We start from the raw sequence: 23,986 nt of genomic DNA on the forward strand, positions 1-23,986 counted from the left end.
TCAGAATACAGGAAATGTTGAAGTTGAACTAAACTGAGGCAGTTTAGACAGATTCCAAGCAGTTTTGGGGGTTTTTAAGGTATCAAATGCAGGACTCAAGAGCTGCATTGCCACCAGAATCTAATGTGACCAACAGCATTTACTATACACAGCACCAGTCACACATTTTTAATGTGATGGTACAACCTTGGGTCACCCTGGATGGGTCATCAATACAACCCAGTCATGCTACAAAAACCATATGCTCCCATATTTGATGCTCAATGCACTACAGTAGTGAGACTCAGTTAATTACATGATGCTATCTTGTTAAAAGTGATCTATCTTAGATAAATAAATTTAATCTGAGGCTTTGCTGATGGGCCTTTTAATTCAATTTCAGCATGCAGTTTTCTTGGGTTCATTCATAAAGAATCGACTGTCCTTGTAGAAGTTTCCTTTTGTCTGCTCATATAAAATAGTTTTAGTTAGAAGAGAAATACAAAAACATTCCTTAATATTATTATATCTGCACTTTACTACAGATATAAAACAGGAAAAAGCAACGCAGACGTAAAATAAAATGGACATTTCTCCAAAAATGATGAAAACACAAGATTGAAACAGGTCAGAGAGGCTGCAAAAAAGACCTGCAGTGACACTGCAGGAGGTACAGAGATTTTCAGCAAAGTATTGCTGTGTTCTACATTCTCCTGCGTTTTCTCAGGAGCAGGGTTGAGAAACAGGAGTATTTTCTTCCAATGAGCAGATCCAGATATGAGTAAAATCTTCTTAACCCTGTGGCAGAAACAGTAGAGCTTAATCCCTAAAGGTATGTTACGCATAAAGACAACCCTGCACATCACACCGTCAGAACACAAAGAGCACCAAACCCTCGGTGCAACATGGTGGCAGCAGTATGGCGCTGTCTTTCAGTTAAAACAGAAACATTTAACAACACATGGTCATATTTAATAAATCACACTATGAGTTCTGATTAGACAGATTGGTTGTTCCATTTGAAAATATCAACCTTTAAGCAGGTGTGAATAAACCTTCATCAACTTTATTTACTTTTCTTTACATTTTGAATATTGTTTTTATTACCTGTTGGTAGAAAGAATGAAAATAATGATTAGCAACAAGGAAGACATGTAAATAGCATGTGTTTCACTTAGAAAAATAAATGAACTTCTCAATAAGATGATCATGGATTGAATGATTTATCAAGCATTTGCTGATAGTGGAAGGAAAGTTTCCCACAGAACGTGGCCCAGTAAGAGCAACACGGAACCAGTCCAGGAATACTTTCTATGTTAAAGAAAAAGAGAGAAAAAAAAAACATCCAGTCTGTGACAGCGTTAGCTGCTTAGTGATTTTAATTATTGTTTCTGTTAGATGGAGCTCAAACTGTTCATATTTTTTGCTTATCCTCTTTGCAGCTGATCCGCGCCGCTACAGATGGTGGATGGACTGAAACAATATGAATTAAGCTTTACCCAAAAGAAACATTTCAATTTGAACAGTGAGGCTCAGGCTGCCTTGTTTATCTAACTGTTTAATTAACAGCTTGGGTAACCTTTAGCGGCCAGTCTTTGCTGCTGAGAAATAACTCATTTATTTACATCAATCTGCCTTTCCTTTTGTTCCTCAATACACACACACACAAAAAAATAAATAAATAAAAAAACAAATGCAGTTTTGTGACTTATCCAATTAAATGACTGGACGTCCTCATAGGTATGGCTCCTGTAGGCTTAATGAACAGCTTCTCTAAACAAAAGAGGGAAGGATGCTGAGGGGGAACAGGCAGGTGGCATGAGAGGAAGCTCTGACTCAGAGTTAATCCACATCTGGTGATTAACTATTTATTTTCAGTTTTTTCTAGAAAACCTTTAAAAAAAGGATTTTAATAGTTTGCATCAAACGGATTGAGTTAAAGCGTCCTGTTAATGAGGCTTCCCATGTTGTTTACAGGTGCCACCGTTTGCTTGTTGCTCACAGTCTAGGGGTCAAAGTTGACCCTCGTGTGTATTTACGGCCTGATAGGCAGAGAACAGGTTGAGGCTGAGGACTGGATGCGCAGCTTCCCAGCTGACAAGCGCGTATCGGACAAAAGCGCAGCAGAGCGGATGGCGAGCATCCGCATCCTTACCGACTGAGGATTTTTTTTTCTCTTTCTCTCTCTAAATTTTCTGCACAGCTGCTTGGCGACAGGAAATATATATCCGCGTTATCTCCTGAGGGAGGAGGACAGATGCATGGCTGGAGCTGCTGCTTGAGCTGATTCGCCGGGAGGACTGGGAAGATTTCGGAGCGTTTCTAGCGGAGCTGGCAGCGGAAGGTCCGCGACGCACGGCCAGGCACGAGTCTGTGGCTCCGAGACGCGCGCATCGGTTTCAGCGTCTGGAAGCGGACTGAGAGGAGTCTGTGCGCACAGAGCAGAAAAATAAAGTCGCAGCCAAAATTTCTCTTTCGGTTTATTGTGCGCGCTGCTGCCTGCAAGTTAGGAGCGAAGCGCACCGCTGGAAGTTTATGCGCCTCGGAGAGACCCGCTGGATCCTCTTACAGGTCAGTGCTCCATCATTTCCCCCAATTCACCCATTTTATATAAATCTGCACAATGATTATTGTAATTCCGATTATATTCCTTTTATTATCATGCTTTACTCTCCTTCTATATTCCGTATTCTTTGACAAGACGCAAAGAGCCGCAACCTGCTGGGATCACTGTCCCGTTTTCCATTTTTCTCACTGATCTATATGAACAAGATGTATGATGTTTGATTTTCTTTCTTCTTTCTTTTTAAGCAGTGAAACCCATGCCGGTTTAAGATATTTCACAGTCGGTTTGATCCAGGGTTTTCTGTGCAATAGGAAGTTTAATAATAAAACACACAGAGTTTCTAAGGAGCAGCCTATTTGATTTACAAGCTCTACCAAATTATCACGTTTTTTTTTTTTTTTTTTTAGCTTTAGCGGGAATATTCAGGAATATGAACCCATAGCAGTGGTTCATTTGGTGGTTTGCAGCATAATTACACTGGTAATGAAGAATGAGACCAACCATCCCCTTATTCTGCATCCCCTCTTACTTTTGAACATATGCAGACCAGTAAGAAATAAAATTAAATAACTTATTGTGATTAGAACAGCCCAGCAGCTTCCATTGTCACATAAATTAACCACTTTTTTTCTTTTTTAATTTAGATTTAGAGCGTTTAAATTCAGTCATCCATAGTTTAGAGGGTTTCAGCTATAAGATGTAGTGAAAAAACTTCAAATGAGCTTTGTGTTGATTCTGCCCCAAGTCCTGAGTAAGATTTTAGAATGCAGATCCAAAGCTGCTTAGGTCTGAGAGGAGCCTGACGAGCAAGCAAAACTAGAGCCAGATATCCTGCATTAGACCCAACTCATGATATTTGTTTCTATAAAACAAGAGGTTTCGGATTTCTGGTAATTTTCATCCTCTTTCAAGCAGGGAATGGTGCTAGACTGCTAAACATGGAGACAGATTTTGATCTGATATGACTCTGACAGGGATCAGGCTAAACACAATCTGCAGATACATGCATCTGGGTCCACATGATAGCCCAGGAGGACAAGTATATCTCTTCAGCTAAATTGATTTATGGCTTTTGTCCCCAGTGTGATTGAGGAACTGCAGCGGTTGAGGCCACTTTGTGTTTTATGCTCCACGTCTGACAACGACTGGAATCATAAACTAATGCGGATTTTCACCACTTCGGGCGTGCTTGGTGAATTATGCCCGCCAATAGGTGTGGTGCCCCCAGTTCACACCTGCCTCCCTGCAAATCATAACACGTGGATGTATATGGATGTAAAAATAAGTGTAAGAAGATGTGACAAGTGTTTTATGAGAACCAATAAACTCTCTGAGACAACAGTTTGTCTTTCTTTGGCACCCAGTAGTAGCACGACAGTCACATCTCCTTTATGGATCATAGCAAGAACTGACCTCCATGTACAGCAAACACAAACCAATGTGACTCATTTTAGGCAGCCAGAGTTTTGCTGATAAATCACAAATGTCGTTTTGACACTTTCAGAAACACACCTGGATTCAAAAAGGTCTCAGTGGCTCTTTGTTCGTCAAAACATTTAGCAAAGCTGTATAGAGAGAACTAGATGTAGATCACTATTTATAGAGAGTGCCACAGTATGGCAGATGGCTACGCATCGAGCAGTGAGACATTTAGGCTTTCTGCTGTGACCTCTTATTGAGGCTTTAATCTGACTCCTCAGCTTTTAAAGTCATTTTATTTGAAGTAAACGAATAGAAGCAGGTGACTACATTTACAAATCCGTGGAATGATTCTACGGTCAATGATTGCAGTTTGAAAATGTCTAATTTATACAGAAGTTGTATATGAACTGTGTTCATTTCCTTGAGTGATTTCTTTTTTCTGGGGAGAATTTAGTATTCTGTGTGATGATAACTGCCTCTTGCCAAGTTGAATCCTGCCTTTAAGCATTTTTATAGACTGTGGAAAAGCAGAGAGGTTGAATTTCCGCCCTACTTACACATGGGTGAGGTGGAAGGCCAGTCCATGCACAGGCATCTCGCCTACAGCATCTCGCCTTTTTTTTTTTACTTGGGGACGCTGAGTGTGGCTTTGGAGATGACCTTTGGGATTAAAACATTTGATATGCCACACAGCGTGGCCTAGTCGCCTGTTTCAACACGTCGGAGCAAACATGTGAAGGTTAATGCAGCCTGACAAACTACCAACAGTTCCCTGGGCTCGACGGATCGGTTCCATGTCATATTTGCTTTACATAATTGCTGCCCTATAATCTGTTGCTATTAACACAAATCCTAGTTTGCTATTGTCTGCTGTATTCTCTCGTTCACCTGCTTTTTCGCTGGGTGTGTTTTCCCTTCATTCCCACGAGAGCAGCATGATTAATAGTGGAAAAGTGCATGTGAAGCGCGGCGTGGTGCAGTCTTTAGGTCGATTGGAGTTTAACATAACCAAGTTTTTCTAACTCCCCTCAGCCGATAGACTCTCCTGTTCGCCCTAAAGGCCTGCGGTCAGAGGATTACCTGAATTGAACACAGTGATGGCACACCTGCAACAAAGTTGATCCTGTTTAGAGAGCATCATGAAAGGAAAAAGGTGCTGTGTGGGATTTGTACAAGTTGCCAAATTATTGCTGAAAGTCACCCTCGGATTTGGAAGGGAGCGGATTGCGTGCTCTTGAAATGTGCTTAGAGAGGGGATATTTAGTGACAGCACTTGATGCATTGCCATAGTCCTTAACTACATTGTATGCTGCACGAGGAAAGCAGAAAATACTATAAAAAACATGGCATATGCTTTATGCACAGCCTCTTTTTTTGTGTAACATATTTATTTCTTACCCAATTCATAAATATGTTGATAAATTCACTACAGAGGAGCTTGAGACAGCTAAGAATATAAATGGGTTTTTTTATTCACATAAAGATGAATGTTCCATGTTGACGGGAAACATCAGAAATTGGGCTCTGATTGAACAGGACGGATGAGTGTTCTCAAGGCGAAGGCTATTGTAGCTGTCGGGTGGCTGTTGTGCAACGCCTAGCGTGATTTATTGCATTGTGCATAACATAAACTGATCCTGCATCTCATTGCACTCATATGTGCAGATGTTTTGGTGGCGATGTTTTGCGTAGGTGTCTGCAGACAGAACAACCAAGGTGGTAATTGTTTGTGATGATGTGGCAGCCATTCTGCAGCTGGTTTATTTTAAATGAAGAAAGGCGTATATTCAGACATGAGAGCCCTTTTTTTTTTTTTTTTTTGCTTTGATTGGAGTCTATGTGGCCAAGGCACGCTGGGATTGAAGTCACCTGCCACCCAACCACAGGATACCGTCCTGCTGGTTCGGTTCTGGATGTGCTCACACTGTTATAACCTACAGATTACCATTTATGGCTCAGCGTGCTCCAGTGGGCTTTCTGGGTCAAGAACAAGCGGAAAGATTGGCATTGGGTTTGACTTTGAAACAGTAAACCTCTCCCTGCATGTTCCAGGCTAAAGCTTGGTGAGGAAAGCCAAAAAGAAATGTGCTTACTTGTGTCATAGGGAGAATAAAATAGAAATTCATCATGTTCTCTGTTTGTGAAAATTGCCCAAAGCGGTGTGTAAGTCCAGCCTTTGTGAATATAGCAGGAATTATATATGAAGCCACAAACTGTTCTGTGTTGAAATAATGTCAGGGGTCAGCTAGCAACTACAAAAATATTCAAAATAGTTTTATTTAAACTTTCTTCCCTCTGCCTTTCACTTTTGTTTGTTTTTGCGTAATACCACATCACATTTTTAGTTGCCTCTTGCTCACAAAGCAGAGTTAGCTCTGAAAAGGGGATCCTCAGAATAGCTTCAGCCTGCCAAGGGCCTCCGGTCTGGTCTTTTGTGACCCCTGGACAGCCCAGTGGGAAGCAGAGCTTGTCAATGAAGCCGCTTGATGTCCTCAATAATTCAGCCGACACGGCCTCCGCGATGCCGAACACCTCATGTCGGATCTGTGACAAAGGGCGATGATAAGTACGAGCGTGTGAAGGCAGTCAGAAACACATTCTCAGTGGCTCTTGTTTTTTTTTATTTTGTCACAAGGGTGAAGAGGAAAAAAAATGGAATATCAGGCTACTGAAGAGTGTAAAACTGGAGCCTCACAGTCAGTGTAATAGTACACAGGTCAGCAGTCTTTGACTTCCAGAGGTGTGCAACGTGTATTCAGGAGTCGCTCTCTGGCCAATAGTTGCTGGGCGAGACTTTCCAAGCCCCCAACCCCCAGAAAGTTGAGAAACCTCTGCGATGCAATGAATTTTCAGATTGATGTTTCTTTTATAAGGCTTGCAGTGTTTCTGTATTCTCATAGTGTGCCATCATGACCTACATACTCTCTAAAATGCTGACAACTAAAGAATAAAACCATCTAGCTTCTTTTTGTATTGTTTATGCGGCACAATTGCTTAAAGGAAAAAAAAAAAAAAAACGCTCAATAGAAGTTTTCATTCTGTGTCTGTGGTATTTACCTGCTTTAATTTCATACCCAGAAGAAAGTATATTGATTTATTTTGGACCGTTTATGTGCATCTGTATTTCTAGCTGTACATCAGCGTCTTTATTTGGTCGGATTTTGTTGTTTCCCGTAGTTGCTGCTTTCTCGCTGGAGTATTGCATTCCCATTGCAGTAGTTATGGCTTAAGTTTTCCACCATAGTCTGTTGTCTGAGATTGTTATGATTGCTGTGTGTATTCCATCTGCCTCTGCATATTCTAAGGGAGGAAGGGTTAGTTTGTGGTACAATCATGCGAGATGCATTTGAATGACACCCAGTGTCAGCACTTTGGAATAGCTCTCCGTATTTGAATTTTTATCTTCTAGCCAGGTTTGTATGCTCACAGCATTTCTAATGTAGCTCGAGTCCTGATTTGCAGCTTGTGTCTCAGTGCTCTGTTAATAGGCTCCGGCAGCAGATGTCCAGATTAGACCCGAAGCTGGAGTGATATTTGATTAAAAATTGTGCAATTAAAAATGCACTTCTCCCTGAATAAATAATATTCTTTCAATGATTCCCATTTTTCCTCTCAATCAGTTAACTCCATTTTCCTTTGTTTACCAGCTTTACTGTATACATAAATGGTTTCATTTTTTGCACTCCCTCTCTGTGGCGCTGAGATTGCTCTCTCCCGTCATCACATTGTAGGCGCAGTATTACTACAATTTAATTTGTTTCCGTAACAACCGGTCGATCATGGATTTTGTCTGTAAATTGCCACAGGTCTGCGTGGCTGAATTTGTTTTGCACAGCGTGGAGCTGTTTCTTTCTGAGTAAGCATTACTTGACAATTTGTTGATGCTGTCTTGCAGGATTTTCAGGAAAACCAATGCACATGAACTACATTACTTCCTCAGATCCAGTATGTGAATCGGCTTTGCATCTGCACTGATATCAGAGGGCCAGGCTTTGGTCCATTGAATTAAAACTGTCTGGTGTAATTGGTTGTGTGATATGGAAAGGAGCACCTATTTTGATAAGAGCTGGGTTCAGTGTCTGTAGCCTTGGATACAGATAAATGCTGTCGCTGGTATGTATGAATTCACTGCATAACCTGTTATTACCATTTGGGTTACAAGCAGAGACTGCAAAAGAAACATTAAAAAGCCCTTTCTCACTTGTCCACACATAGCAATTATATTTCAGAAACTGAATTTGGCTGTGCTTGCATATTATTTATTTCTTTTTCTTCTCCCCACTAAAGGATCCATTGAATGCGGAACTCATATGAGTCACTGGTAAAGAGTTTTTTGGGGGATTTGTAAACATCCCTTCTTAGCTTATTGTGCTGCTTATTATGTTATCTTAGAACTGGCACATACACTTCTTTTTTCATTATTTAATTCACACATAAAATACGCTGAGCAATACAATGGTGAGGATTTAATGTTGACCATTCTGATTTAGCAGAGAGAAAAAAGACAGATGCAGAAAAACAGAAAGCTCTGGGTCCAGCTCTGCTTCTTTTAATCTTTTGTTTTCCTAGGCTCTCTCTTTCTTGGTTTATCTTTTAAATGTGCTGCATTCATGAGGGCTGAAGCTTCAAGCCCCAGACATGTGGAATGATCTGAAGTGACTGTATCAGAGATTTGCATCACTTTATTCCAGTTGTGAATATTCTCCATCTTACACTGAGACAGGAAATCCAACACGGAGCAGGATTTCATCATCACTCATGAGTGCAGTAAGCTCATCCCTCAAAACATTTGCAGAATTGATTTTCGCTGCAAGACAACATATATTCTGAGTTCATGTCTGAGTTTAACCTTTTTATTCATTTATCTAATGTTTTGTTGCATATTGGATAGTTAAAATTAAATTTTTCCATATCAAGTATTTCTAGAAAAAAACAACAACACAAAAGTAACTGTAATGAACAAATTGTGCTTTTAATTCCATAAAAAAAGTGTAATTATTAGAGCTTTTTGGTTGTTGATTTTACAGTGAATTGTATTTTCAGAGGTTTCTTGAGGTTCATGGGATCTTCTGAAAAATGATAAACGCGCTTGTCGATTGGTTCGGGAGCAGGGACTGTACCTCTGAGTAAAGATAAAATTCCTCCCCAGGCACTGCAAGCTGCTCGCTGCTGGGTTAAATGTAAACAAGATTTTTTCTAATTAAAAGTACAACTGCTGAAATTGTTTTCTGGAAACTTTGCACAGCTTTTTTTCCCCATGTATTCTTATTCATCTCCAAAGAACGCTGAACTTAACTAATTAAGACCCAGCTTAAACCATAATGAGTCCCTGGGTTTTAGTGGTAAGAAGTTTTTCCTGGAGCTGTGAAACTACATTTTTGGTGGTATAACCAGACACATGATGGGTTCCAAACATTGCCAAACATTGTTTTTTTTAGGATGAATGCCTAGGTACAAATAAGCAAGTTATTGTTCCATTAGTTAACTTTAAGTCTATTGAACTAATTGATCAACTAATGATCATTTGATAACCTGCAGGTATCTGGAGAACCTGTTGCAAGGCCATATTTTTTTAAAATAAAATATTTAATAAAAAAAAAAGACAGTCATTATTATGTTTAAATATATATATATATATATATATATGTATAAAACTTAAGAAATAAACCAAAAATGATGGTTTTCTCACACATTATTAAACTTAGACATATTAAATAAAAGCAGAAACCTGTTATGTTACTGAATAAAAAAAAAAATGATGGACAGAACCAAGATAGTGAGACACTAATCCCCTGTGAACAGAGATATAAAGACACGATATGTCTTTAAATGCGTGCCTGGCCTTCTGTCAGACCTAACTTGCCCTTTTGTATCAATGAAGTGGATATAACTGTTGTGCAGCTCTCTGTTTTCAGCAAAACCCAGCAATCAGAAGTGGGAACGACTTTTTTTGCCAATAGTTATGTTTCAAAATCTGTGGCTCTGGTTGCTTTAACGGAACTTTTAAACATTATGTAGACATAATGTTTAAAATTACATTATGTAATTGTCATAGTTATAGTATCATGCATTTCTGTATTATCACTGTTTTGTGTCATATTGTTCACTTTTCTGTAGTCAGATTATTGCCTTCCCAGCAGATCCTTCATATACGGTTATGAAGCTGATGCTGCTCCATCATGCAGCACCGCTGAATGGGCACTATTAAGGTGATAACATAACGACCTTATTAAAAGTTTATTCTTACAGAAGTTTATTTAGAAGTTTATTCTAACCCTATTCTTACAGAACAGAAGTGCACAAAGTGTCTTTTTTGCAGGCTTGTAGCCATTGAACTAAAATAATCTTGCTTCAGACTCAGGATCATTTTGCATTTCTTTTCCAGCATGCCTCATGAATTATTATTTGCTCTTATAAATATGATGGGCTCTGTTAGCTTAAAGATGAACAACAGCATCCAGAAATGTCTGGAGGCTAAAAGGACGTAAGTTAGCCCCGGACCCCGTGGATGTGTCGCGCATAAACCAGTCTTTGTTGATGGATCAGCAGCTATTTTGATACAACAAATTTTAATCTAACACATTAAAATATAATTGGAACAAGTAATTGTAAGTCCATTTTTTGCATCCCTTCTTCAAACCGTGGGTAAATGAACAACAGAGCAACTGCTCCTCCTTTTTTTAAATTTGGGGAGCAAATGCATGTTTTCAGCCTGTCCAAAAAAAATCTATGGGTGTAGCTAAACCAAATGTGATTATGAACCATAACATTTTGGACAAAACAGCTACTTTTTAGTATCAGCTGAGTTAAAATCTGATTCTGAAACTGAAATTTATTCATCTCTTCAGTTGCAAAGTTCCAATTAATCCTAATAAGTAAAAGAAGCAAAATCTGAAACAGGTCTTTACATGTTATGTCCCAACATTTCTTAGAGCAGCCTACTCGACTAGTGCAGTGATCCCCCCATGCAAGCTGAATAAACTCTCTAAATAGGCTGCTCAAATCAGCCAACAGTCTGTCCAATTCTCTGGAGGAATTGAACCAAAAGAGTGGGTCTCATCTCAACCCTTTAGGCTGCTGTAGCAGGACTGTTTAAAGTTGTGTAAACCAAAATATTGCATCATATAGGGGATGCATGCATGCTTCAGAGATATTCCTCTTATCTGATGGTTGTGGTGGTAGGAGTGGGTAAAAGTTCAGACACAGTTGGATTCAGACATTGATTTATACGTTGTGAATCTGTTCAAGCCAATTTGTCTAAGCAAACAACACTTTTTACTGCTAGGTGAGTTAACGTGCTATAGGTAAGCAACATTATTGTTGTTCTATTTAGTGAATGGCTGTTACACCAAATGAATGATGCATGGATGATGGTCAGGAATGTGGGCTTTGAGGCACATGTGATCTAATCAATACGTCAGTTAGACGTATTTTCATCAAGTGAACATTTAGACCAGACTTAATACTCCTTAAGCCAAGGCCTGGAGGGGGATGCCCCCTTTTCACCTTCTGTTGAATTTTGTAAAAAGTGGTCAATTTTTTTTTCTCCCAATTTTCCTTGAAAGGAGTAGGCTTTAATGCTTCTAAAACTAGTGGCTAATACCGTTGTTCTATCAAACATGGCAGATCCCTCCAAAAGAATTGTTTCAGGTCATGATGTCGCACTGCTCCTCATGGCTGGTATCCGTGGGAATTGCAGTAGCGAATCAAACAAACCACTTATGGATCCTTTTTGGATGTTTTCGGGCTATACTACTAGCCACTTTTATAACCTCCATGCTTTATGCACAGTTATACCTTTACAAATTGCGCTGAGCGGAGTTGATGATATACAGCGTAAATATTATAACCAAAGGCCCATTTATAGGCAATTAGCATTTCTGTTCGACAAGATTCCCTTTTACAAGGCTAGAATAACAGCAATCTAATAACAATAATCTCAGCTCTCCTTGTGCAATGACTCTCTAAAACTATTGTGGATTAAATATGTTTCAACTGATTGAGCCCTGATTCTCTGTAGGTATAGTAGAGATGTGGGTAAACACAAAAAATACAAAAAAAAAAAGCAGGATTTCTTCGTTTACATGCAAATAAATAAGACATAGTTTAGATATAGCTGTGATACTGGTCTTGTTGGAAAAATATTCTTTATAGTCTTCATTTTAAATGGTACTAACAGGTTGTATGTAAAGAATTGTGGAGCTATTATTGGTTTATTCTACTTGTGTTTTTTCATTTCATTGTAAACAAGGCAGGGTTGGTAATGGCTGGTATATTTAAAAGTTATGTTTAAACAGGGTTCGGATTGCAGTGTAAATCTTTCCCCTGTCCTTGTTTCAAATAGTTGAACAAAAACCCTAATCAATAACTATCAATATCGACTGATATGACAGGCTTATATTATGATATGTTGTTTTGGCTATAACTTTAAATCATCTTTTTCAAAAACGTTAACCAGTACCTAAAAAATGTATTTTACAAAATGCTGTCTATGTTTGAGAATCATCAGAAGTTGGTCAGTATTATTTTATCCAAATATCATTTCAAATGTCTTCCTTCTAATTGGAAATCTGTTCTTTTTTAAATTTGAGGTGGTAGTTTAGAAATTTGTCTTGCAGCATGGGATGCTGGCATTGAACCTCTATAAAGAAGGAAAACAATGTGGTTCAGATGGCATCCAGGATTTACAGAGCCTGGGAATCATCCTACAGACAAACACTCCTCTGTCTCCACAATCACTGGTGTCAGGGGGAAACAGGCAGCATCTGATGGAACACTGCCTTGGTTCTCCCTCTCTTCCCCAAGCACCGAGAGGCAAAATAAAAAAAAAAAAAAAAAGGCTGAAGATAAACTGAAAGAGGAGAGGGAGAGAACAGCGTCAAGGAGGAAAGAGAGAGAGAAAGACTCGACAAGATGAATTATGCAAAGCTGTCAGAGGCGGCTATTGTTGGAGGTGCTGGCTGTGTTAAAGCGAGCTAGCCCTGATCTCCACAAGCTCCATCAACCACTCTCAGCACTCCCTGTGGCTGAGAGCTGTCTGATCTGTGCTCCAGCAAATAGCCAGCAACGCCACGCGGGGGGGTGAGGGGCGATGGCCGGGCCACACTGTGGCAGGTGAATTGTGTTGGAGGGATACACCAGTGCCGACATGTGCGCTCTTTATTACCGTTATTTACAGAGGTCAGCGACAGGAAGATCTGAGCTGATATGTAAAGCCGCCCTGTGGAAATACAATTACTGAGCAAACAGTCTGGTGAATAGTTGCCATTTCAGCACTCTGGTCAGCAGTGACGACTCTGGTTTTACAAACTGCTTTGTATGCTAAAGTAACAAACAGAAGCCAGCTGGATTTCAGCTGCAGCACCATTTTTTAAAATCAGTTTAATCTTTATCAAATTATTTCAAATTAAATTATAAAAAATGCTTTTTCTTATTTTTGTTCCCACCATATCCGTTTCTTTCATAACTCTTGGCTTTAAGTGGTCCAGCAAGTAAAGACTCATTCAGAGAATGTTCTACAAATCCTTTATTTCTGTTTTGTGTATTTTTATAGAAGAATACCTTTCTTTTCTTTTCTCTGTATTTCTGTTACAGCTGGGTAAGGCGGAGCTCAGCTTCACTAAGGGCGTGACTGCTGAAAAAAACAAAACATAACCCTGATATGGACCAATAAGAATTTAGAAACATGTACTGGGATGCACAAAGGAAGGAATTACACAATTATATCCATCCATACAATTAATCATAATTTCTTATCCTTTAAGCCATTTTTGTTGAGTTCAAGCAGAGATATTTTTTTGGCCCTGCCAAATCAGAAAAAAAAAATGTCCATCTTGTTTCAGCTAGTTGCTAATTAGTGCATCGCTAATCATATTAGCAAAAAAAAAAAAAAAAAACACACATATGTGTTTGTTTTGTCATCTCCAGTCATCATCAAACATGGCCCTGTCTCTTTGAAGAATTAATAAATGCCTTTCTTTAACCAAAAGTTGTATGTTTGCTTTTGATTGCTGCCTTTAACAGAAGGATGTAACTATTTTTTGTTTCCTCCATATTTCATGTTCATTGGTAAGAAATACGACTACAGAGCTTAGACACAGAAAAGAAGCAGGATTTCTGCTTAATGAAACTCAGACATTTCACTCTAATCTGTCAGTTCACTAATTACTTAATTAATTGTTCCAGCACTAATGAGCTTATTAATTAACGAAGAGCTGCTGACAAAGTTGCTCTGTGTCTTAAACAACCCTTGCCTCTGACACCAAATAATATTGTTGTGAGGTTTTGATGAATAACACTGAGATGAAAAAGTCTTCTTAATTTTCTTTTTTAAATAAACCATTTTACTTTTTCCTGAAAACTGCAAAAAAAAAGAAAAAAAAAAAAAAGAAGAAAAATAGGACGCTATCTTGTGGTCATCTTTTCCAAATTCCAACTCGGGAACATAAAACTCCCTCCCGGACATCTTTGATGAATAAAACACTCTGAGTCAGACATGAAACAAGTAGATTTCAGACCCTTGAAACCACTCCAGCTGTGTTGAAAAGCCAAATGACTTGGACCAGTTTTCCTCACTGTATTATACAGATGGTTTATGGTTTATTCTTCAAAGAAGTGCAGAAGTGTAGGACAGCATGAGGCGTTGAAGGGACGGTATTCGACTGCCAGGGGAGCTGTTGAGATGTGCGTAGAGCTGAGCTGCATAGTGTATGAATTGTCTTCTTCCGCGGCTCACTGGCTCGCAGAGGGACCTCTGTGTGACACTAATTTCGCATTGTCGACTCCTCCACTGAGTGGTCACGGGTGACTGACTGTCCTGAATCAGCGGCATGATCAAAAGTATATGGAGAGGTAGATGTGAGCAAGGAGGAAAGCGAAAGGGACTAGATAGTAGTTTCTGTTTAAAACCAAGCAGACAAATCTTGACTTTCTTGCCTTTGCTTCTTTTGACAGGTTGGATGCAGATTTCGAATTATAAATGTATTGCAGGAGCGGTGAATATGGGTTTAGAATTTAGTTCCGAACAAGAAAAGAGCCTCTGCAACCTAATTTAGACTAGCATGGATGCCTCTCATGTGGCTTACAATGTTGTGTATATACAAATGAGACACTTGGAGGAGCTGTGAATAGATCCCATCCTCAATCATACAGGGATGTTTATACAGGGCCATGCTTGGTCACTCAAGGGCTTATAGCTGATTAGGACGCAAAGCTAAATCCTACTATAGTGCAGAGTGCAGCTTAGTCGGTGAGACTTGTAGCATTAGCCGTTGTTCAGACAGCGAATCTCTTTACAAGTCCATAAAGAAGATGAGGATTGTAATCAGGGATGCTTCTAGGCGTGTCTGCACACACTTATACCGTGCATTAATCTAACGGTCTGGATGGGTGTGTACAATTTACTGAAAGTGATGAGATGTGATTGAGCCAGCTTATGGCATCTAAAAACAACTGCTTGGGGTGCAGTGAGAAGGGTTGAGTGTAAGGGTTACAGGAGAGTCTGTCGGTGATTGCATCTCAGCCCTTCAGCAAAAACAGAATCATATCAGGCAACTCTGGGAGGTTGGGGAGCAAGTTTAATAGGTGTGGAAGAGCTTACAATTTTCATTATCCCTGCATCCTGTACTGCATCGGTGACTGCCCCAGGTTTTGGAAAGTCTCTGGGGCAGGTGATATCTCGCAGTGTGACGGTAGACTATTCTGGCTTCATTGAAATGTTTTGATGCTTGATGTGAAACAAAGTAGATCTCATTTGGGAAAAGAAGGAGTCTGATGCTCCAGTCTTAGGGCTCAGCCAAGAGAGAAATGAAATTTGGTTGGTGGTGTGCGAGTGTGAGTGTGTGACAGGAGGCAGTGGAAAATGGCTGGTAATAAACACTTCTGACACACCACAGCTCCCTTCCACATTCCTCTTTAGGTCTTTTTAGAAGGGGGATTGGTCACATTCATATCCCCCTGGCCCACATTTCAGAGCACAAGGTGGAAAGTCATCTATGAATTTTCAAAAGCTGAAGAATTTGAGTACTGCTTCAGTATATAAGATTCTCCTGCATATTGTTCAGGCCAGGATGCACAAACACAAAATATCCTGAAATCAGGGGTGTCTTCTGGGTGTGTTCAACTTGTTACCATATTTGTTTATAAAGAGACATTGCTTTTTCTTAAAATATATGTTTTCGATTTTTATAAACCTGCAGTGGTGGCTAGTTAGATGGAAAATATGGCTCTTGCCCAGAGCGAGCTTCTTCAGGGGTGGCCAAGAAATTAAGAGTAGAGTGTGTCTTGCAATATGTTGGGTGGCTCCCTTAATCTAAGAAAATATAGTCATGCACAAAAGGAACATTATTTTATTATTTGCTTAAATCATGAAATCTCTTTGATTTGACTGTTTATTATGGTTATGATCCTAACTTGGATCTGTTGACTATTAGCCTTGATCTGACAAAATTAAGCAGAAAGACCTCGTGCTTCTGGATGATTTCTAGTGGGGCCCTACAACCACATTTCGTCATGGTGTTAACAGTCTATAAAAAAACTTCAAATTGTTGGTAGTCAAAGTTGGTGTAACCTATTTGCCGTATCGTTAGTAATTGGTGCATGGTTGGTATAAAAAAAAATCTGGCAGCAGTTGATGCCATACTGCAAACCAAAATTGAAGCATGTAGTTAGTTATATAAAAAAATGTAAAGACGATATGTAAAAATATCCAGAACCCTCTAAAGTTTAATTTTATACAGAATCTGGTACTAAAAGTAAGGAATATCTAGTAGTTTTTTTTAAAAGTAATTTAGTTTTTTAGCATTCCTTGGTCAAATTCAGAGGTTACAATCTAGACTAAACAGAAGCTCTTTTAACCACAGTTTGAACTAAGGTGTGAAGATCAAGTATGAGAAGCGCTAAATTGCTTCTGTTAGAAAAAAAAAAAAAATGAATTGCATGAGCAGATGATCTACAATAGTTAACAGGTACAAAACAGGTTCAGGCCATCCTATTTCTATGAGGAGATTGCATGTTATACTGGCAGGTTTTAAGGAAGCTGTGTAGGAAGATGAAGTTTAAAGCCATAGAGTTGGAGGTAATAATGAACTATAGAAATAATGATACCAATAATAATAGTAGTGAATATAAACTCATTGTATCTCAAATGTCTAAAACTAAATCAAAAAATTTTATATATCACGTAAAATTAAAAGATTAGATAAAACCTAGAAAAGCTTTTTTTTTTTTTTTTTTTTTTTTTTTTTTTTTGTCAGGCTCTATGTTGGGTTATTAACAAGCCACAATATTTAAGCCCATTCTTAATGTTTATTGTTTTAATTCAATTGCATAATGACTCTCAGAGCTTTCTGCTGCATTAATCTTTTCCGCACAAAAAAACTTTTCTATCCTAATGCTTTTGTACTATTGTGATTTCTGACAGTCCAAATAAATTCAAATGAGCACAGACTCTTTCTCCATTTCGCCGTCACATCTATATGCTTCTTTGGTGCCAGCATGACCTCAGACATTTTTGGTGTGAGTTTGCATCTGCTGCTCTACTTATTTTAGACAAATATGTACCTAGTTAGGATTTCAGCTGTTTATACACTATCAACTTGCATATTTTTTTTGTGTTTTATTTCTTTTTACAGACAAACCTTAAACCTGAAGTTCAGGCTCTAACGTTTTTTTTTCCTCCCCTGGTTTCTTTTCCTGATTTAAACATAAAAGCCTTGTACTCTGGAAAGTGAACTTCTTATTGCTGCTTTCTTTGGGTTGAATTGTAGAATAGATATATGTGAATTTTCTCCTTACTCTTCAGTTTTGATATGCTCAAAATGAATAATTTCTGTGGCAACTGCATAAATAGCTTCTGTGGAAATGGCTACTCTTCTGTGCTGTGGGTGTTGTGTGCAACAATGACAGTTTTCTAGGAAACACATTTCTGCTATGACTTTACTGAGTTTCTACTATCTGAAAAAAAAACAACAACTTGCATTTAACCCATCCTTTAAGTGATGTGGAAGCAGAAGTCTGAGAAATCTAAAAACAATGTGCGCATATATTTAGCAATATAAGTAAAAGGCTTAATTATTTACTAACCAGCTTCTATATTTTTCTTCGCTTAACTTCCACAGTATCCTCACAAAATATATATATAGTGACTATTTATTTTTAATGAGTCTTTGTCTTTGCCCTCATTGCTGTTGCTTGTTTGTGTATTTAAATGAAAGCTGCCGAAGCAACAACAAAATAGTTACACTAAAACCCTCCTATGTCATATAATTTAGCATGTTTAATTTTCTTTATTTTACTAGAGTATGATGATTAGAAATCTTTTTTACTATGAAAATATAGATGTCAGATTTTTAAATCTGAAAAAGCAGGAAAAGGAGGATGTTGTTCAAAAGATAAAGTCTATTGTTCATGGGGCAAGTTTCAGAGGTGTGGAGGGAGTGTTTGGGTGGGGCGGTGAGAAGTAGGAAAGTGTGTGGTTTATTGAAGATAAAGCTGTGGGATTAGTGTTATCGGTGCTCCTGGCTACTTTTCCTCATCTCTGGTTTTTCTCTCTTTTCCAGGTGCAGCAGGTGGACAGCCGAATGGACTGAAGAAGTGACGGACAGAGGTTCACAAGTGAGGAGGAGGGATTTGAAGAGGAAATCAGTCACAGGACGAGAATCACACAGTGGAGAGAGAAATAAAGGGGAGCTGAAAGAAAGTGAAATAATCCAGTGGTGAACACCTCAGCAGAGTGTCAGTATCAAAAGGGAGGGAGTTGGATACCCAGCATGCCGGCAGCATGGAAAGGGTGAGGGAGCAGCGGCCTTTCTGCTCGCTGTCCAAGAGCCACAGGGAGCGGGACAGAGACTGTGAGAGAGGGAAGGATCGGGAGCGGCGCTACACGGCTTCATCCACGGACCGGGAAGACGGAGTCTGTCGGGTTCCCACGCAGAAATCATACAGTTCCAGTGAGACCCTGCAGGCCTTTGACCATGACCCGTCGCGGATGCTGTTTGGAGGCAGAGTTAAGGAGATGGTCCACAAGGAGACACCAGAGTACGCCAGGCCTGGTTAGTAAAAAGAGTCTTTTTTTTTTTGCAAGGGTTTTAGATCTGTTGGAGACTTTTTGACATTTAATATAAATGCTTACCTGACAGTACAATTGGATAAGGTTAAACCATCATTTTCCTATTAAAATGCAACAGTTTGATTATCTAAGATGAAAAACAAATGTGGGATTTTCATTGTCTCCACTCTAGTGAATTCAATAAATAACAAAATCCTCATATCTTTGTTGATTTCCTGCTGGTTACTAGTGTGAGACTTAATTAGGAAGATGAAGATCTATACAAGGATTTTTAGGGTTGTGTACAAAAAATGAAAAGTCTCACTGTTTATACTTTTTTTCTGTGCAACATTTATTTAACAAAAACAATACTCTAAACAGTTGTTGAGACAGTGGTAAACACAATTAAGGCAAGTCGCACAGACAAAATCAAATGTTTTTACTGAAACTTTAGGAGAAAGCTCTTTCACAATGTGATCCAGTGGGCTCCCTTGATCCTGTAAAATATTCCAACCATTCTAGACTAAGTTGAAATATAAAAGCAATGCCTAAATAGTAAGACTTTCCTTTAATTGGCTGGTGGAAGCTGCTTTAAATTGTGTAATTAAAAAGTTTGAGCACTTTATTCTATTTTATGGTACTCCTTGGGCTCATAAGAATGCAATCAGAAAATCTATCCATTACTCCACTACGTTTTCCCAGCGCTAATTGGTGTCCGTTTCAGATTTAATGGGATCATGACGAAATTGTGGGAAGACAGCTGCTTTTATTTTTAATTTAATGCGAACATTTAGAGGTAGCAGATTCTTTCTAGATCTTCATAATAAATTTTTGATTTAAGGTAAAAAAAAAACAACCTAAAAACATATTTACCTTAATTAGTGTGTGTGTGTGTGTGTGTGTGTGTGTGTGTGTGTGTGTGTGTGTGTGTGCTTGCTTAATTAGAATATGAAGTTCCTTGTATTTTAAGGAAAATAAATTCAGTAATATATAAATTAATTAATTTGTGCAAAAATAAATAATAAATAAAATTTTTTCTGAATGCAAATGTTTATTTAGTTTAATTCCATGCATTATTCATGTTAGATATCTATACTTTTTTTTCTCCAATGTTTCCAAAATAAAATCCATTTCCAAAACAATTTTATCAAGTCATTTTTATTTTACTTAGACATATATTGTGTATAAGTTATACTTTTTTGTTTGCTTTTCGTTGTATAAAATGCACTGAATTGAACGATGGAGTAATTTATTCCCAATATTTCAGGAACTTATAGTTGAACTCAATTATTTTGTTTGCTGTACATTATGACATGGGGAGATGTTCCATAGGCAGTTATGACAGCTTATTATTTTCTTGAGGGATGGTAGAGTAAAATACTTAACTAGCTTCAGGTTGCTCCAAGTAGAGGGATTTTATATACATATATATATAATATATATATATATATATATATATATATATATATATATATATATATATATATATATATTTTATGTCTGAAAACGAGTCATTACAGATATTTATCAAACCCACAATACTGATTTTCTGTAAAAAAAAAAATCTTTATGTTTTTACCTACCTCCAGAAAATGTGAGGGGATTTAGATGTTAAGAATTTGATGTTCCTTGTCACAATGCTTATCAGGGGGCTGTGTTCTTGGCTATAAACCTGGTTGTTCCTCGGTTTGTTAACTTTACAACTTGCTGTCATTTACAGGACAGACATTTTCATTGAGGCAACTCGGGATTTGTGAGGCACCAGCTCGCAGAGGCTTGGCTCTCTGCCCTGAGACTGGCCTGTCCCACCCACTCAGCAGCTACACCCGTGGGCCAGCTGCCACAGAAAACCATGAACCTGTATCACCGGAACGTACCATGACTCTTTGGGGAACGGGGGCAAAATCGGGGCAGAATTCATGCCTCTCCAGCCGTTCCAACTCAGCGCTCACGCTCACTGACACAGAAATGGACAATAAATCGGACACCGAGATGGGTGAGTAGGGCACACTTTACGTCCTTTTATGTTCACACTCTTATTTGTTCGCAGCTCTTGCCCCCCTTTGCTTGAGAAAGTGGGGGAAATCACTAGGTAGAAAAAGCAGCAGCAGGCTGGATTATGGTTGGTGCTGCAGATAAGCTCCTGATTGGTGGAAGGAAGTGGAAGTGTGATTGGTGGGGCAGCTATCTAGAGGAGCATTTGCAGCTGTCTTTGTTTGGATCAAAGGGGGGGAGTCTTTGCTGCATTCAGAGAAAAATTTGCCCCGAGATTGAGTGGTTGCTAGTCACCTGGTCCATCTCGGCGGGAAGCCGAGGAGTTTGATAAAGTTTCCCCATGAGCTATCGTATAATCAAAGATAGCTTTGTGTGCCTCAGTTTGAGATTTTGCTTAGAAATCCTGCAGTGGTCGACTAGGCGCACATAATGGCTGATTAAATGGGCACAATGGTTTTGAAGTGCAAATTTGATCATGCTGAAGACCTGAGATGGAGGATCGGGGTTTTCTGTTTGAAGAGGGCAAATCTGTGCTACACCAAAGACAGGGAATGTTTATGGATTGATTAGATGCATACCTGTTATTTACATCACACTAGGTTCACACTTTAATACTTCCATGCTGGTATTTTCCCCTTTTAATGACTTTGGTTTCTGTTTTAGTATCATAAAGTCGGTAAATTGATCATCTCACCTGTTTGTATTTGCCGTTATCCTAATCTTTGGTACAAAATTCATTTTATCTGCTGTAATTAGTTCTGTGCTCTGAAAGCGCTCTTGACTCCATATGTCATTTGTCATCATTATGGTGTCACCATTGTAACACATTTGATGCAAAGCTCTAATTATTTTAAGAAATCGATGTTATCAAATGATGGCAGGCAGTTTAAATAATTAGGGTTGATTACACTTTCCGGGCCAGAACATTAAAGAGAGGATAAAAAAAGAAAATGTCATGTTCTCTTGCTACCAATTTTTATACTTAAAACATTGGCCACCATCTGACATTTAAGACAAGTCATTTTCTTAATAGCAACATTCATCATGGGGATCCTGGTGTCCAGGGAGGGGGAGCTGACTTAGTTTTGTACCTTTTAAAAATGCAATCAGAATTCAGAATCGAGAATCTGCTGCTCAAACGGGCCTCAAAGGAAATGTGCCTTCCCCTCCTCAGTGCTTTAGTCGGGGACTCATTTGTTGTTCTGTATGCCAGGACTGAAACTCGATCTCAAGAGACTGTTCCATTTTGAAGGAGAACATACAGCTTTGCTTCAATAGATCCTCTCCTGCACTTTGATTCCTTCTGCGGTGCTCCACTTAAAAGTGTGTGACCTCACACACACTCATCCACACTCCACAGATAGAAAACGCCTCAAGAAGCTTCTGCTGATTGGCTCAGGTTTTAACAATGTCCTGCTGAGAGTTAAGGTCACTTACAAGGCAACAGGAAGTATTTGTATTTTTTCATCACAGGAAACTAAAAATCTGTTTTCAGGGTTGCAGAGAAATAAAATGTTTCTTCTATTATTTCGTTTATAATTCAAACTTCTTCTTTTTATAAGGTTTTATTGGTTTATCACATTTTAAGGCAGGACATAAAAAAATAAATCCTTGTCTCTGTTCCACCTCTATAGATCTTTGTCTTCTTTTTTTTTTCCTTTGGCAGGAAGCGTTGCACTTTTGACTTTCACTATTTAATGAAGCAGCTAAGAGAAATGACCCATCCAAAGGTTTCTATCAACTCAATATGCATGCGGAAGCTCCAACAAGGGGCCGTTCAGCCCCACTTATTCATAAATGAACCCGATATTTCATTCTAATTTGCTCTGTTCTGCTGAGAGTTCGACACAGACAAGTACCAAAGACTTGGCACGTTCGCAGAGTGTGGCATCTGCAGATATTCACCTCTAGGACAAAGGTCTCCCCCTTTACAGATGAACCAAGGGTGGTCATCAGGGGGTCAATCTGACAATGTGCAGCCCTGTAACAGCCACATGGGACCACAGGAACATTCAAAGCTGTTACATTTTGTGGGTCACTGGGGAGAAAATTCAGATATTTTGAATATTTAGTTCAGAAGATTTTTGGCTGTCAAATTTGTGTTTTTTTTATTTTTCAATCAAATACAATTTTAAAATATTAAATGTAAATATTAATTTTAGTTCTTTTATTTTAGCTATATTTCTGTTTCCTTTTTTATTTATGCATTTCGTGGGTTTACAAAATAAAAGGCAGGGTAAAGCTACATTGTGTTGGGGTATAAACTACAATCGTTATAAATCAGTAAACTAATTGTTTAGGTCACCTTCTTATTTATGTATTTATAGCTTGATTAAGTCACCTGTCACCTTATAATTAGCTATTTTCCTCTTTTTTTCTTTTTTTCTTTTGCTTGCTCTCTACACATACTTATAGATACTAAAATTTTGAAAATTAAAGATAGATAAAGGTAATTAAATTAATAAAATTAAACAAAAAATTATATAGAAGTAGGCACACCAGGTCTAGAAAAATAAATATACCAGTAACATTTCCACAGAAAATTATTTTGTATAAAATATTTCTGTAATTAATATATTAATAATAATAATAAACTTTATTGATCTCACACTGGAGAAATTTACCTCTGCATTATTTGACCTGGATAATTGGAAACACAATTAAATATGTATCTAATAATTGATGAAATTATATTTGGTTTCAGTTGAAATTATTAGTTATACAGTTTGGTTTCAGTATGATGTACCTTAAAATAAGATTAAATAAAAGAGAGAAAACTCTAGTTGTGGTTACGATAATAAAATTTCTAACTCAATATTGATGCATAGGAAAATAGTCAATACTTCATACCATTTTTGATACAATTGGTTAAAAAGTGGCAAATAATTATAAGCATAAACTATGTTTTTTGATTAATATGAAAAACTTATTACATAGAACGTGCTTTTCTTTTTTTTTTTTTTTTTTTTTTTTTTTTT

General features: G+C 38.2%; 1 protein-coding gene across 1 annotated transcript in view; it reads left to right on the forward strand.

Moving 5' to 3' along the window:
- Positions 1-1,821: 1,821 nt before the first annotated feature.
- The window catches only part of LOC107091714 (teneurin-3-like), a gene marked incomplete at its 3' end in the record, with an annotated part of 84,551 nt that continues 62,386 nt past the window's right edge, over positions 1,822-23,986 (forward strand). The window contains exons 1-3 of the mRNA XM_015385813.1: positions 1,822-2,550; positions 18,526-19,017; positions 20,734-21,009. Of these exons, the coding sequence (XP_015241299.1) occupies positions 18,747-19,017; positions 20,734-21,009 (547 nt within the window). The remainder of the gene's footprint in view (positions 2,551-18,525; positions 19,018-20,733; positions 21,010-23,986) is intronic.

Source organism: Cyprinodon variegatus, unplaced genomic scaffold, assembly GCF_000732505.1.
Source record: "Cyprinodon variegatus isolate N-32 unplaced genomic scaffold, C_variegatus-1.0 Scaffold349, whole genome shotgun sequence".
Lineage (NCBI taxonomy): Eukaryota > Metazoa > Chordata > Actinopteri > Cyprinodontiformes > Cyprinodontidae > Cyprinodon > Cyprinodon variegatus.